This window comes from Dipodomys merriami, unplaced genomic scaffold (assembly GCF_024711535.1).
Source record: "Dipodomys merriami isolate MVZ:Mamm:240054 unplaced genomic scaffold, mDipMer1.0.p SCAF_4, whole genome shotgun sequence".
NCBI classification, from domain to species: Eukaryota; Metazoa; Chordata; class Mammalia; order Rodentia; family Heteromyidae; genus Dipodomys; species Dipodomys merriami.
Genome location: NW_027205603.1, coordinates 60272285 through 60288376, shown reverse-complemented (window position 1 = coordinate 60288376; position 16092 = coordinate 60272285). Strand labels below are relative to the sequence as shown.

At 39.9% G+C, this 16092-nt stretch overlaps 1 protein-coding gene across 2 annotated transcripts in view; it reads left to right on the top strand.

Annotated features, from left to right (window-relative positions):
* The window catches only part of Virma (vir like m6A methyltransferase associated), a 73493-nt gene that overhangs the window by 24890 nt on the left and 32511 nt on the right, over positions 1–16092 (top strand). For both annotated transcript variants that reach the window (XM_069991081.1, XM_069991080.1), the window contains exons 8-13: positions 3236–4376; positions 6699–7190; positions 8466–8620; positions 9696–9778; positions 15265–15358; positions 15495–16039. In XM_069991081.1, coding sequence (XP_069847182.1) covers positions 3236–4376; positions 6699–7190; positions 8466–8620; positions 9696–9778; positions 15265–15358; positions 15495–16039 — 2510 coding nt within the window. The remainder of the gene's footprint in view (positions 1–3235; positions 4377–6698; positions 7191–8465; positions 8621–9695; positions 9779–15264; positions 15359–15494; positions 16040–16092) is intronic.

Genomic DNA, 16092 nt, shown 5'->3' with positions numbered 1-16092 from the left:
ATGACACACACACACACACACACACACACACACACACACACACACACACACACACAAATTTGTTGATAATTAACTATTAGGAATGAGGAAATAAATATACTTGAACTATACCTCCCACTTTATTCTTTTTTCTTTTCTCTCTCTCTCTCTCTCTCTCTCTCTCTCTCTCTCTCTCTCTCTCTCTCTCCCTCCCTCTCTCCCTCTCTCCCTCTCTCCCTCTCTCTCTCTCTCTCTCTCCCTCTCCTCTTTTGTCGGTTGTGGGTTTGAACTCTGGGCCTAGGTGTGACCCTGTGCTCTTCAGCTCAAGGTGAATGAGTGCTCTGCCACTTGAGCCACATTGCCATGCCTGCTTTTCAGGTGGTTAATTGGCAATAACAGTCTCATGGACTTTCCTGCCCCAGATGGCTTTGAACCTTGATCCTTAGATCTCAGCCTCCTGAGTAGCTAGGATTACAGGTGTGAGCCAACGGTGCCCAGCTTATTCAGGCTCTTTTGCTGGTTAATTAGATTTCTTTTTTTTTTTTTGGTCCGGTCGTGGGGCCTGAACTCTGGGTCTGGGCGCTGTCCCTCAGCTCTTGAGCTCAAGGCTAGCGCTCTACCACTAGAGCCACAGCGCCACTTCCGGCTTTTTTCTTATGTGGTGCTGAGGAACTAACCCAGGGCCTCAGGCATGCAAGGCAAGCGCTCTACCTCTGAGCCACCTTCCCAGCCCCAGTTAATTAGATTTCTGATGCTTGTAATCCTACTTAGGAAGCTTAGATCTGAAGATCATGGTTCAAAGCCAGCCAAGTACAGGAAAGTCCACGAGAGTCTTTTTGTTTTTGTTGGTTATGGGACTTGAACTTGGAATCTGAGCGCTGACTCTGAGCTGTTTTGCTGAAGGCTATCACTCTACTACTTAGAGCCACAGTTCTACTTCTAGTTTTCTGGTGGTTTAGTGGAGATATAAGAATTCGCAGGCTAGCCGGGCGCTGGTGGCTCACGCCTGTAATCCTAGCTACTCAGGAGGCTGAGATCTGAGGATCGCGGTTCAAAGCCAGCCCGGGCAGGAAAGACTGTGAGACTCCTATCTCCAATAAACCACCAGAAAACCGGAAGTGGCGCTGTAGCTCAAGTGGTAGAGCGCTCGCCTTGAGCTGAAGAGCTAAGGGACAACGCCCAGGCCCAGAGTTCAAGCCCCACGACTGACAAAAAAAAAAAAAAAAAAAAAAGAATTTGCAGGCTTTTCCTGCCTTTTCAACTGTGATGCTAAGGTTTTAGCCTCACTAAGTATGTAGGATTACGGGTGTGAGCCACTTGTGCCTGCTCTATGAGACTCTTATCTCTAATTACCACCCAGATAGCCAGAAATAGAGCTGTGGCTCGAGAAGAACACTAGTGTTTTTTGTTTTTATTTTTTTCAGCCCTGGGGCTTGAACTTAGGGCCTGGGCACTGTCTCTGAGATTCTTTTTCTCAAGGCTAGCACTCTAACACTTGAGCCACAGTGTCACTTGAGCCACAGTGTCACTTCTGGCTTTTTCTGTTTATGTGGTGCTGTGGAATCGAACTCAGGGCTTCATGCATGCTAGGCAAGCACTCTACCACTGAGCCACATTCCCAGCCTAGAGCACTAGTCTTTAACACAGAAGCTCAGGGAAGTGCCCAGGCCTCCTTGAGTTCAAAGACCAGGACTGGCACAAAAACAAAATACAAAGCCTGCCGTAGTGGCTCATGTCTGTAATCCCAGCTGCTCGGGAGGCTGAGATCTGAGAATCATAGTTTGAAGCTAGCTGCTAGTCTGGTCGGGATAGTCCATGAGACTCTTCAATTACTAACCAAAAACATTCTGGAAGTGACTTGGAAGGATGACTGTACTCTAGTTGAAACTGTGGGGCAGTACAGAGAAGAGTACAGAGAAGACAGTATAGGGGCTGGGAAGGTGGCTCAGTGGTAGAGCGCTTGCCTTGCTGCCTGAGGCCCTGGGTTCGATTCCTCAGCACCATATAAGCAAAAAAGAAAAAGCTGGAGGTGGCGCTGTGGCTCAAGTGGTAGAGCGCTAGCCTTGAGCTGAAGAGCTGAGGGACAGCGCCCAGGCCCAGAGTTCAGGCCCCACGACTGGACCCCCCCCCAAAAAAAGAAGAGACAGCATAGGAATATGTGCAGAAAAGCAAAATGGATACGATTCTCTGCAGCGGGATCAAGCTGTGTGCATCAGTACAAATGGTGCCGTCTTTGTCAATGGAAAAGAAATGACTAATCAGTTGCCTGCAGTTACCTCTGGATCCACTGTGACTCTGTGGAAACTTCAAGCTTGGAGTGACTATTAGCTCCAATAACAGAGAAGTGGTTTTTGATTGGTTACTTGATCAGTCTTGTGGTTCTCTTTATTTTGGATGTTCCTTTTTCTATCTAGGATGGAAAGTTTTGGTGTTTTGAGAGTTTTGATATATGGCTTTGATTTGCAGGGTTTATTGTAGCTATCTTCATTGTAGTTGTAGCTCATTTTTTTGTTTTTTGTTTTTTTTTGGTCAGTGGTGGGGCTTGAACTCTGGGCTTGGGCACTCTCCCTGCGTCTTCAGCTCAAGGCGAGCACTCTACCACTAGAGCCACAGTGCCATTTCCAGTTTTCTAGTGGTTTTTATTGGAGATAAGACTCTCACGGACTTTCCTGCCCAGGCTGGCTTTGAATCGCGATCCTCAGATCTCAGCCTCCTGAGTAGCTAGGATCACAGGCGTGAGCCACCAGCGCCCGGCTGTAGCTGATTTTTAAAAGCTGAATTCATCTGGTGCTGGAAATGAAAAGCATTTACAGATTCATATTCTAATATTTTAGTAATAGGAGAATTGAGCAGTGCAGACAAAACCATAAGTTATTTTTGTTTTTAGCTACTGTTAAAATGCTACAACACAATAAAAATGAAATTAGCTGTAAAACAAAAAAAATTCTGGAAGTGGAGCTGTGGTTTAAGTGGCAGAGCATCAGCCTTGAACAATAAAGTTCAGGGACAGCACTCAGGCCCTGAGTTCAAGTCCCAAGTCATGCACCTTTCTCTTTAGAGAAAGAGATGGAGACAGATAAAGTAGTAGCAAGGAGAGGGAGAAGAGAGAGTAATCATTGTTGTAAAGGGAAACAAATGGATTATGCTGAGAAAAATAATTAATTCTTGATGTTTTGCATATTATAAAATAAATTATTTTTTGAGAAAAAATATGCATTAATCACCAATGGTATAATACTCTGAAACTTATTTTCAGGGGATGATGGTTATGAACAAATTTCCAGTGATGAAGATGGAATTGCTGACTTGGAGCGGGAAACATTTAAGTATCCAAATTTTGATGTTGAATACACTGCTGAAGATTTAGCATCTGTTCCTCCTATGACATATGATCCATATGACAGAGAGCTAGTGCCACTCTTATACTTCAGTTGTCCATACAAGACTACTTTTGAAATTGAAGTCAGTAGAATGAAGGATCAAGGTCCAGATAAAGAAAATTCTGGGGCAATAGAAGCATCATTGAAGTTAACTGAATTGTTAGAGTTGTATCAGGAAGATAGAGGTGCAAAATGGGTAACTGCACTAGAAGAAATTCCAGGTTTAATAATAAAAGGATTAAGCTATTTGCAATTGAAAAACACAAAACAAGACTCACTTGGCCAATTGGTGGACTGGACAATGCAAGCTTTAAATTTACAAGTAGCCTTTCGACAACCCATTGCCTTAAATGTCCGACAGCTGAAAGCTGGGACCAAATTAGTATCTTCATTAGCAGAATGTGGAACTCAAGGAATAACAGAATTACTACAAGCAGGAGTGATCAGTGTATTATTTGAGCTTCTATTTGCAGATCATGTTTCATCTTCCCTTAAGTTAAATGCTTTTAAAGCTTTGGACAGTGTCATTAGTATGACAGAAGGAATGGAAGCTTTTTTAAGAGGTAGTCAGGATGAAAAAAGTGGCTATCAAAAACTTCTGGAGCTCATACTTTTAGATCAGACTGTGAGGGTTGTTACTGCTGGTTCAGCTATTCTTCAAAAATGCCATTTCTATGAAATCTTGTCAGAGATTAAAAGACTTGGTGATCTTTTAGCAGAGAAGACTTCATCTGTTCCTAACCATAGTGAACCTGATCATGACACAGATGCTGGACTTGAGAGAACAAATACAGATTATGAAAATGAAGTAGAAGCATCTATGGACATGGATCTTTTGGAATCCTCAAATATAAGTGAAGGGGAAATAGAAAAACTCATTAACCTCTTAGAAGAAATTTTTCATTTAATGGAAACTGCACCTCATACAATGATCCAGCCTCCTGTTAAATCTTTTCCAACAATGGCAAGAATTACTGGACCTCTAGAGAGAGATGATCCATACCCTGTTCTCTTTAGGTAAGACATATTTTGTCTTTTGGTGGAAAAAGATTTCACCAATCATTAGAGGTAATTGTATGTCATAAGTTTTTTGTTGTTGTTGTTTTTGTTTTTTACTGTACTGAGGATTGAACTTAGGACTTTCTGCTTACTATATAGGTGCTCTTGAGCCATGCTTCCAGCCCATGATACTGTTCTTTTTTCTAATTCTTCATAATGCATAAAATGATTGTAAAAATAATTGGTATTTCAAACTAGATATTCAAAATTGAGAATCATGATCCTGTAATTGAACATATATTGTTTTAGTAGTTAAAGCAGAATTAAGAACATGTGTGAAAGATAGTAAACAATTAGTATAAGCAAGTCTGTAAGTAAAAACAAATGGGAAGTAATATAAAGGCCTGGTATAGGAAGGAGAGAGCTTTTATCTATGAAACTTTGTACCTTACTAACTCCAATACATTGTAAGTTAACAACTCTTTCCTTAGATTCAAAGCAGGTCAGCAGGGATTTAAGTCCTCTGTGCTTCTAGTGCTCCTTGTGATCTGAGCATTCTTTTATAACTTTAGAGAATGCTCTGAGAATGAAGGGTGGAAGAGGCAGAGTGAATACTTAAAGCTAGATAGTGAAAGTGTGAACATATTGAATAGTGGGAGTTCAATGATGAATCCTTGGGGAGCAGAAATATATAAATGAGCTGGGTACCAGTGACTCACATCTGTAATCCTACCTACTCAGGAGGCTGAAATCTAAGGATCACAGTTTGAAGCTAGCCTGGGCAGAAAAGTCCATGAGACTATCTCCAGTTAACCACGAAAAAGCTACCAGTGGAACTATGACTCAAGCAGAGCACCAGCTTTGAGTGCAAAAGCTAAGGGAGAGCTCAAGGTCCTGAGTCCAAGCCCTAGGATGTATTCACACATGCACGTGTGTGTGTGTGTGTGTGTGCGTGTACACACGCCCAGACACACATACACGTTATGTATTCAAATAAACTTTGTAATTTGTACAGACGTATTCAGGTATATAATAAATCTAAGCTTAATGTTTATTATACATGCTATATTTTTCTTGGGTAAACTAATTCTTATATAACAATAGGCCATGAATCACGAAGAACTCTAGAGAAAAAGAATGTGTGATAAGTAGCTTAGAAAGAAGGCCCAGAGTTTAGTCAGGATTAACTGAGAAGGAAAAAACTATTTATCATTTGGTCCAGTGGAGAAAAGACTTGTCACTTTTTGTTTGGCCGGTTGTGGGGCTTGAACTCTAGGCCTGGGCACTGCCCCTGAGCTCTTCAGCTCAAGGCTAGTGCTCTACCATTTGAGCCACAGTGCCACTTCCGGCCTTTTCTGTTATGTGGTGCTGAGGAATTGAACCCAGAGCCTCCTGCATGCGAGGCAAACACTCTACCACTGAGCCACCTTCCCAGCTCCCAGACGTGCCACTTTTATTGCAGTTTTCAGTAAAAGGAGTTTATTTCTGAGGATAAGAATTAAAGACACAGCAGGGTGCTGGTGGCTCACACCTGTAATCCTAGCTACTCAGGAGGCTGAGATCTGAGGATCACAGTTCAAAGCCAGCCCGGGCAGGAAAGTCCGTGAGACTCTTATCTCCAATAAACCACTTGAAAACTGGAAGTGGTGCTATGGCTCAAGCAGTAGAGTGCTTGTCTTGAGCTGAAGAGTGCAGGGACAGGCCCAGAGTTCAAGCCCCACGACTGATCCAAAAAAAAAAAAAAAAAAAAGAGGGCTGGGAAGGTGGCTCAGTGGTAGAGCGCTTGCCTTGCATGCCAGAGGCCCTGGGTTCGATTCCTCAGCACCACATACGCAAAAAGAAAAAAGCCGGAAGTGGCGCTGTGGCTCAAGTGGTAGAGTGCTAGCCTTGAGCTGAAGAGCTGAGGGACAGCGCCCAGGCCCAGAGTTCAGGCCCCACGACCGGACCCAAAAACAAACAAACAAACAAACAAAAAAAAAAAAAAAAAAAAAAAAAGAATTAAAGACAGCTGGGTGCCTGGAGTTTACACCTGTAATCCTAGCTACTTAGGAGGCTGAGATCTGAGATATGAGGATCATGGTTCAAAGCCATCCTGGGCAGGAAAGTCTTGTGAGACTCATCTCCAATTAACCACCAGAAAACTGGAAATGATACTATGGCTCAAAGGGATAAAGCCCTAGTCTTGAACAAAAGAGCTCAGGGACAGTGCCCAGGCCCTGAATTCAAGTCCCACCAAAAAACAAAGTTACCAAATTAAAGACATTAAACATTTATCCTTTCTAGTGACTGTTTCATAAATAATGCTTTGTACTTATTTGTTATATCTCAATTTTTCCACAGATATCTTCACAGTCATCACTTCTTGGAGTTGGTTACCTTGCTTCTGTCAATTCCAGTAACAAGTGCCCACCCTGGTGTGCTACAATGCACAAAAGATGTTTTAAAGTTTCTTGCACAGTCACAAAAAGGTCTTCTTTTCTTTATGTCAGAATATGAAGCAACCAATTTGTTGATTCGAGCTCTGTGTCATCTTTATGATCAGGATGAAGAGGAAGGTCTCCAGTCTGATGGTGTTATTGATGATGCATTTGCCTTGTGGCTACAGGACTCAACTCAGACATTACAGTGTATCACTGAACTGTTCACTCATTTTCAGCGTTCTACAGCTAGTGAAGAAACTGACCATTCTGATCTTTTGGGAACTCTTCACAATCTTTATTTGATTACTTTTAATGCTGTGGGAAGATCAGCTGTTGGCCATGTTTTCAGTCTTGAGAAAAATCTCCAAAGTCTCATTACTCTAATGGAGTACTATTCCAAGGAAGCCTTAGGGTAATTTTCTACTTCTTAAACTTTCAAGTATATTAGAAAACTAGATGACTAATGGGCTAGTTATTTTTTTTAAAGTATCCATTTAAAAACAAAAACTATATTTTTTGAGATAGGTAACTTATTAATTAAGAATTAATATTGCAGAAATCTCTGAAATATAAGATGTGGCTGTAAAGCTATTTATTGGACTTTTCATTAGTTTCAGTTGCCTTATGAAAAAATCACAGTTGTAGATTCTGCTCATTTGTGTAGAGGGGAATCCTAAGGCCCAGGAATATATACCTTAAGAGTAGTGAGCATTTTCTTGTTGTCTTCTGCCCTTTCCTTTTAAAGCCTCATAGTGCTGTGGTTTCAGAAGTGATTTGACTGGATGGGGCATTTGAGAAGGATAATGGTTTTGAAGAGCCTACCCATTAGTATGATGGATTCTAGTGAGAAGAGAGAGACATGTTCTTTTTCTTGCATATATTGCATAAAACAGTAACATCCAGATAAATGCCATCACAGTGGGGACTTGGTGTGACTCCTTGAATGGTGAATCTTCTTTGAGGGCCTGTGAAAGCAAACTTTGGTGGCTTCTATACCTAGCTATATCTTAACATCTCTGAAACAGAAGACTGAGTGATGCTTCAGATTATCACATTTGTTCCTATATTTCCAGATTGGATGAATATTTTAAGGAGAACAGTATTTTTAAAATATACTTGTTAATACTTCATTGTTTATTTTTATTCTTAATAGAATTTTGCTATCTACTGTGTATGCTTTTATTCTTACATACAATTGTCCCTCCTTATCTGTGGTTCCTGCTTCCATGGATTTCAGTTATGAATCAAAAATAATTGGAAAAAATGTATCTGTACTGAACATGCACAGACTTTTTTCTCATCATTCCCTACACAATATAGTGTAACAACTGCATTTACACTATATTAGTTATTACAGGTAGAAATGATTTACAGTATATGAGAAGATGTACATAGATTCTTTGCAAATACGATTCCATTTTATATAAGAGCCTTGAACCTCCATGGATCTTGATATCATGGAGGTGTCCTGGAACCAGTACTCCATGGATGCTAGGAATGACCTTATTGTCTCATAGTGTTTTCAGGTGAATTGGATTTGAACTGTAAAATCTGATTTATTATCTTCAAGATATTAGGTGATGTTTTATCAATTCCTTGTTTAAAACCAAATAGAAAAGAATGTTTAAAATCATTCCTGAAAATCTTTTTTTTACTCCAAACTTTTAAAAACCTTATTTTGTTTCAGTGATTCCAAGTCTAAGAAGTCAGTAGCTTATAATTATGCATGCATACTTATTTTGGTGGTGGTTCAGTCTTCCAGTGATGTCCAAATGCTAGAACAACATGCAGCATCTCTCTTGAAGCTTTGTAAAGCAGATGAAAATAATGCTAAATTGCAAGGTATGGTACCAGAAGTTATTTTAAGCATTTGTGATTTGTGAAAGAAAAGTCATTGAATATCTATATCTGGTGCTTTATCGTAGTTAAATAAAATATACTTTTTAATTTTTTGAAATTACTTTCTACAAAGGCAATCAAGCCATAGATTTGATAAAACATTTCAATATATAAATTAAAAGCTTTGGAAGAGCTATTGGTTTTTTTTTTTTTTTTTGAAAGTCACAAAAATTGGTGGTTAAAGTGTATAATCAAAATGGAAGAGGTTGACTTGGAATGTGGCTTAGTGGTAGAGTGCTTGCCTAACATGCATGAAGCCCTGGGCTCAGTTCCTCAGTACCACATAAACAGAAAAAGCTGAAGTGGTGCTGTGGCTCAAATGGTACAGTGCTAGCCTTGAGCAAAAAGAAGGTCAGGGACAGTGCTTAAGCCCTGAGTTCAAGCCCCACATCTGGCACAAAAAAAAAAAAAGAAGAAGGGGTGGATCTGGGGGTGTGGGGTATACAGAAGGATCCAAAGTTGAGGCTGCTGGGTGAGTAGGTAGCTTATACCTATAATCAATCTTATCTACTCTGGATCTGAGGTTCATAGTTTGAAGCCAGCCTCGGCGGAGAAGTCCAAGGAACTTTTAGTTCTAATATATCACCAAAAAGTGGGCAGTGGAGCTGTGGATCTTGTGGTAAGAGGGCTAGTCTTGAGCATAAAAGCTCAGGGACAGCACCCAGGCCCTAAGTTCAATCATTAAGACAGGCTAGTTTGGGTTGCAAAGTGAGACACTGTCTTAAAAAACAAGACTAAAGAAAAATATAGGCCATGTAATCCTAGCACTGGAGAGGCTGAGGCAAGAAAACCTTGACTTCAGTTCAAGCCTTTGGTTCATATCATATACTTTCTCAAAAAAAAAAAAACGAAGCAGGGAAAACAAATTAACACAAATGTATCCCTTTATGAAATTTAGATTATTGAAATTAATACAAATCTAATAATGTTTTTCTTTGGAAAAAATATCTTTACTTTCTTTGTTATAACAGCTTTTAGTTTTAAATATTATAGATTATTTTGTTTGTTTGTTTTTAAGAACTTGGCAAGTGGCTTGAACCTCTGAAAAACCTTAGATTTGAAATTAACTGCATACCAAACTTAATTGAATATATTAAACAGGTAAGTAAAACTTAAAAATGCTTTGATTTTATGAAACTTGTGATAATATATGAAGTCATTTGTATTGTTAATGGCAAAATCTTGTCCTTGATTTATTAGACCACATAGGTACAAATGAAATATAGTTTTGTGTTTGAATACACACATACACACAGTTGTGTGTACTATATTGCTTTTCTACTGGGTTCTGTGCTAATTTTTATTTGAAGTAGGAATAAACTTCATTTTGATGACATTTACAAAAGTATTCTAAAGTTTTATAGTGGTATTATAATATGTAACTGTTTCATTTAAACTTTTTTTTTTTTTTTTTGTCAGTCCTGGGGCTTGAACTCTGGGTCTGGGCGCTGTTCCTCAGCTGTTCAGCTCAAGGCAAGCGCTCTACCGCTTGAGCCACAATGCCACTTCCAGTTTTCTAGTGCCTTATTGGAGATAGGAGTCTCATGGTCTTTCCTGCCTGGGCTGGCTTTGAACTGTGATCCTCAGATCTCAGCTCCCTGAGTTGCTAGGATTACAGGTGTGAACCACCAGCTCCCGGCTCAGTTAAACTTTTTTTTTGGGGGGTCCGGTCGTGGGGCCTGAACTCTGGGCCTGGGTGCTGTCCCTCAGCTCTTCAGCTCAAGGCTAGTGCTCTACCACTTGAGCCACAGCACCACTTCTGGCATTTTTCTTTTTGCTTATGTGGTGCTGAGGAATCGAACCCAGGGCCTCATGTATGCAAGGCAAGTGCTCTACCATTGAGCCACCTTCCCAGCCCTCAGAAACTTTTAACTATTGGAAATGTATTTCATTCAGAATTTTTAGTTGAAAACCAGGTGCTGGTGGCTCGTGCCTGTAATCCAAGTTACTTAGGAGACTGAGATCTGTGGATCATGGTTCAAAACAACCCTGAGCACCGAAGTGCATGAGATTCTTTATCTCCAGTTGACCACCAGAAAACCAGAAGTGGCGCTGTGGCTCAAGTGGTAGAGCGCTTGCCTTGAGCTGAAGAGCTCAGGGACAGCGGCTAGCCCCAGAGTTCAATCCCCATGACCACCAAAAAAAAAAAAAAAAAAAAAAAATTTAAGTGAAAATTGATGTGTCTACTTCTAGATAATTGAAGAAGGAACTAGTTTTCTCTGGCTAATATGAGATAGTTTATATCCTTGAAATTTATAAATTGAAATTTCTAAAAATTTATATACTTGAAATTTATAAATTGAAATTTCTAAAAACCTATAAAATTCATCATGAAAATCTATAAATTTCATTACAAAAATTTAAAAAGTTCTATGTAATCTATAAAATTTATTACAAAAACCTATAAAAATGTACTGATTTTGTAATAGTTTGCTGTTAAAAATTCACACTGGAATGCCGGGCGCCGGTGGCTCACGCCTGTAATCCTAGCTACTCAGGAGGCTGAGATCTGAGAATCGCGGTTCAAAGCCAGCCCGGGCAGAAAAGACCGTGAGACTCCTATCTCCAATAAACCACCAGAAAACCGGAAGTGGCGCTGTAGCTCAAGTGGTAGAGCGCTCGCCTTGAGCTGAAGAGCTGAGGGACAGCGCCCAAGCCCAGAGTTCAAGCCCCATGACCGACAAAAAAAAAAAAAAAAATTCACACTGGAAAACAATCACTCTATTATTAATCTTGAAAGTTATTTTTCTTTGCTCAAATGTAGCATATGGACTTGGAATTATCTTTACTTGGTAAATGAGATGTGTATATGTTTGCATCTGTGGGGGTGAGATGGGGAACTATATTGATCTTTAAACTGCAATGTATGTTTGTAAAGGATTATATATATGTATTCTAATCTTGCTAACAGATTTTGACCTAACAGCAAACAAAATATTGTTTAGGTTTCTGTTTCATAATTTTCTGGAACTTCATTTGCCTTTTTGTTTTTTAGCACAAATATAAATATCTTGTAAATATAGGTGTTCATAAATTTATATATATATATATTTTTACTGTAAAGATACTGTACAGAGGGGTTACAGTTACATGAGTAAGGTAATGAGTACATTTTCTATTGAGCATTGTTACCCCCTCCTTTGTTTTTCCCCTATCATCCCTTCCCTCCCCAGTGGTCATGAATTTTGTATACCTGTTCTTAGTAATTCTGCAGTTTGCCAATATCAAAGTGCTTGAGTAAAGATACTTAACTACTAAGAAACTTTTAGTTACAGAAATTTGAATTATATGACACAAGAGTTTTGATTCTTATGTCCATTTTTACTCTGTCATGGTATTATTATAAATATCTGTACTAAAGACCGTTGCTTCAAGACTGAAACTTCACTTTTGGCTCTCTCCTGCCTTAAGTTTAGAAAAAAATTAGAGGAAAATATAAGAAAGAAATTGTTTTGTTTTTGGTGCTGGTCCTGGAGCTTGAACTCAAGCTTGGGGGGGCTCTCACTGAGCTTTTTTTTGTTCAAAGCTAGTGCTCTACCACTTGAGTCACAGTTCTTACTCTAAGTAGTTTAGTGGAATCTTCTTTTTTGCCTAGGCTGGCTTCGAATTACGATCTTCAGATCTCAGCCTCCTAAGTAGCTAGGATTACAGGCATGAGCCATCAGTGCCTGGCTAATTTATTGATTTTATATTATTTAGAATGTTATTTTATGAAAGCTACAATTTAGACTATTTGTTGTTATAAATTATACCATAAGCAGGCAATAAAGACACAACCAGCTTCATTTCTTGTTTTGGTATAACCATGTCCTTGACGCTTGGTATCTCCATTTAAAAAAAGCAATCTATACTATGTGGTCCAGAAAGATTCCATGTTGCTTCTCTGAAGTTTAGTACCTACAGAGCTTTTTAAATACAGTCATTGTAGTCTGACGGGTTATTATATACTTGTAATCTTAGTTACTTAAGAAACTGATACAGGAGAACCATGAGATCAAGACCAACTGAGGTACGTTACCAAGACCCTGTGATCATTCTAGTCAGCTGCTTCATTTTGGAGAGAGAAGACGGTATAAAATGAATGAATAGGATGGGCTGGGGAATGTGGCTTAGTGTTGGAGTGCTTGTCTAGCATGCATGAAGCCCTGGGTTCAGTTCTTCAGTACCACATAAACAGAAAAAGCCAGAAGTGGCGCTGTGGCTCAAGTGGTAGAGTGCTAGCCTTGAGCAAAAGAAGCTCAGGGACAGAGCCCAGTCTCCGAGTCAAGCCCCAGTACTGGCCCCCCCCCCAAAAAAAAAAAAAAAAAAAAGGATGTATAGGAAAAATTTATTTTAAATTCTTTTTTAAGAGTACTGAGGATTGGACTTGGGGCTTGTCAGGCACTGTACCACCTGAGCCATGCCTCCAAGAGTCCCTTTTTACATTGATTTTTTTTTTTTTTTTTTTTAAATAGGGCCTCCGTTTATGTCTAGGCAGGCCTGAACTGTGATTCTTCTACTTGTTCCGTTTACCAGTGGCAATGATAGGCATATACCACTATGCCATTGTTTGGTTTTTTTTTTTTTTGGGTTCGGTCGTGGGGCCTGAACTCTGAGCCTGGGCACTGTCCCTCAGCTCTTCAGCTCAAGGCTAGCACTCTACCACTTGAGCCACAGCGCCACTTCCAGCTTTTTTTTTTTTTTTTTTTTTTGCTTATGTGGTGCTGGGGAATCAAACCCAGGGTCTCATGCATGCAAAGCAAGCACTCTACCACTGAACCACCTTCTCAGCCCACCACTATGCCATTGAGAGGGATGGAGTGTGATGACCTTTTATGTCTGGGCTAGCCTTGAACTGTGATCTCTGATCTCTGTCTTTGCAGTAGGTAGGATTACAGGCTTGAGGTACTATATCCAGTCCATTTTAACCTCTTAATACAGAGTACCATACATTTCTGTTTCAGTCAATACATTAAATACATTTGTATAATTCTTTTTATCTACATGATGCCACACATCATATAGAAACCTGAATTTTTTTTTTTTTTTTTTGTCCGTCATGGGGCCTGAACACTGGGCCTGAGCGCTGTTCCTCAGTTCTTCAGCTCAAGGCTAGCGCTCTACCACTTGAGCCACAGCACCACTCCCGGCTTTTACTGCTTATGTGGTGCTAAGGAATCTAACCCAGGACCTCATGCATGCAAAGCAAGCACTTTACCACTGAGCCACCTTCCCAGCCCCACACATCGTGCAAAATAATTTTCATAAGCTTCTCTAGCTCTAGAGCTTTACTCATGTTTAAATTTACTGAAAATATAAAATATTGTGTGTTCTGAAAGTTTCATTTTCTTTTTTGGTTCTGGGAATTGGAAGATCATATTCTGTGGACACGCATGTGTGTGCACATACACATGTTTGTGGGTGCACATTTGTGTTCTGTCCTAGGGCTTGAACTCAGGGCTTGGGTGCTGTCCCTAAGCTTCTTTTGCTCAAGGCTAGTGCTCTTTCCACTTGAGCCACAACTCCACTTCTGGCTTTTTCTCAGTAGTTTATTAGTTTATTTGAGGTGAGGGTTGCATGGACTTCCTATCCATGCTGGTTTTGAACTGTGATCCTTAGATCTCAGCTTTCTGAGTAGCTAGAATTACAGGTATAAGTCATCAGTGTTGGTGGTGGTGGTGGGGCTTGAACTCTGGGTCTGGGTGCTGTCCCTTAGCTCTTCAGCTCGAGGCTAGCATTCTATCAATTGAGCCACAGTGCCACTTGTGGTTTTTTGGTGGTCAATTAGAAATAATAGTCTGTCTGCCTTCCCTGCCCAGGCAGGCTTTGAACCACAGTACTCAGATCTCAGCCTCTTGAGTAGCTAGGATTATAGGCATGAGCCACTGGTATCTGGCTGGAAGATCATATTCTTTTTTTTGTTGGTCGTGGGGCTTGAACTCTGGGCCTGGGTGCTGGCCCTGAGCTCTTCATCTCAAGGCAAGCACTCTTACCACGTGGGCCATAGCACCACTTCTGGAAGATCATATTCTTAACCCTATGTTGTCACTCATTGTAATAGGAAATGAGAAATTAAGGTTTCTGTTTATTTTTATTTTTTATTTATTTACTGTTTCAGATATCATTAGTTATATAGGGAGGTTTTATTATGACATTTCCATACAGGTATAGGGTACTTTGACCATATTCACCATCCTCATTTACTCTTCATATTTGTTCTCTTGCTGATACCAACCCCATAACAGAACCTATTTTATTCTATCTTTTTTTTTTTTTTTTGGTCATGGGGCTTGAACCTCAGTGCTTAGGTGCTGTCCTTGAGTGTTTTCACTCAAAACTAGTGCTCTACCATTTTGAGCCACAGTGCCACTTCTGGTTTTCTGGAGGTAAGAGTCTCACGGACTTTCTTGCCTAGGCTGCCTTTGAACTATGATTCTTAGATTTCAGCCTCCAAGTAGCTAGGATTATAATCATGAGCCACTAGTCCCCAGCCCTGTGTGTGTATGTGTGTGTGTGTTAAGGATACCACAGGGTTTTGACATGGTATTTCACATGTGTATATATTAATCAGCATAATTCTCTCTATTCTGTCCATTTTTATTTTAAAGAATATTGATAACTTGATGACTGCAGAAGGGGTTGGCCTTACCACTGCCCTACGTGTTCTTTGTAATGTGGCGTGTCCACCACCTCCTGTTGAAGGTAATGTTAGTAATATGCTTCAAAATCTCCTATTCTTTAAGACTAGAGTGCATATCATTTACTAAATATTCAAAATTCGTGACTGATTTTTTAATATTTAAGTAATTAGGTTTTTCTTCTTCTCCCTATTATAAAGGTCAACAGAAAGACCTGAAATGGAATCTTGCTGTTATTCAGCTTTTTTCTGCTGAAGGAATGGACACCTTTATTCGGGTTCTGCAAAAATTGAACAGTATTTTGACTCAGCCTTGGAGGCTCCATGTCAACATGGGGACTACCCTTCACAGAGTTACTACTATTTCAATGGCTCGCTGCACACTCACTCTTCTTAAAACTATGTTGACGGAACTCTTGAGAGGTGGCTCCTTTGAGTTTAAGGACATGCGTGTTCCTTCAGCACTTGTTACTTTACACATGCTCCTGTGCTCTATCCCCCTCTCAGGTCGTTTGGATAGTGATGAGCAGAAAATTCAGAATGATATAATTGATATTTTACTGACTTTTACACAAGGAGTTAATGAAAAACTTACGATTTCAGAAGAGACTCTGGCCAATAATACGTGGTCTTTAATGCTAAAAGAAGTTCTTTCTTCAATCTTGAAGGTTCCTGAGGGATTTTTTTCTGGACTCATACTCCTTTCAGAGCTGCTGCCTCTTCCTTTGCCAATGCAAACAACTCAGGTATCACTTCTGTATAACATGCATCTTATAAATGACTGCAGTAACACTTTTAA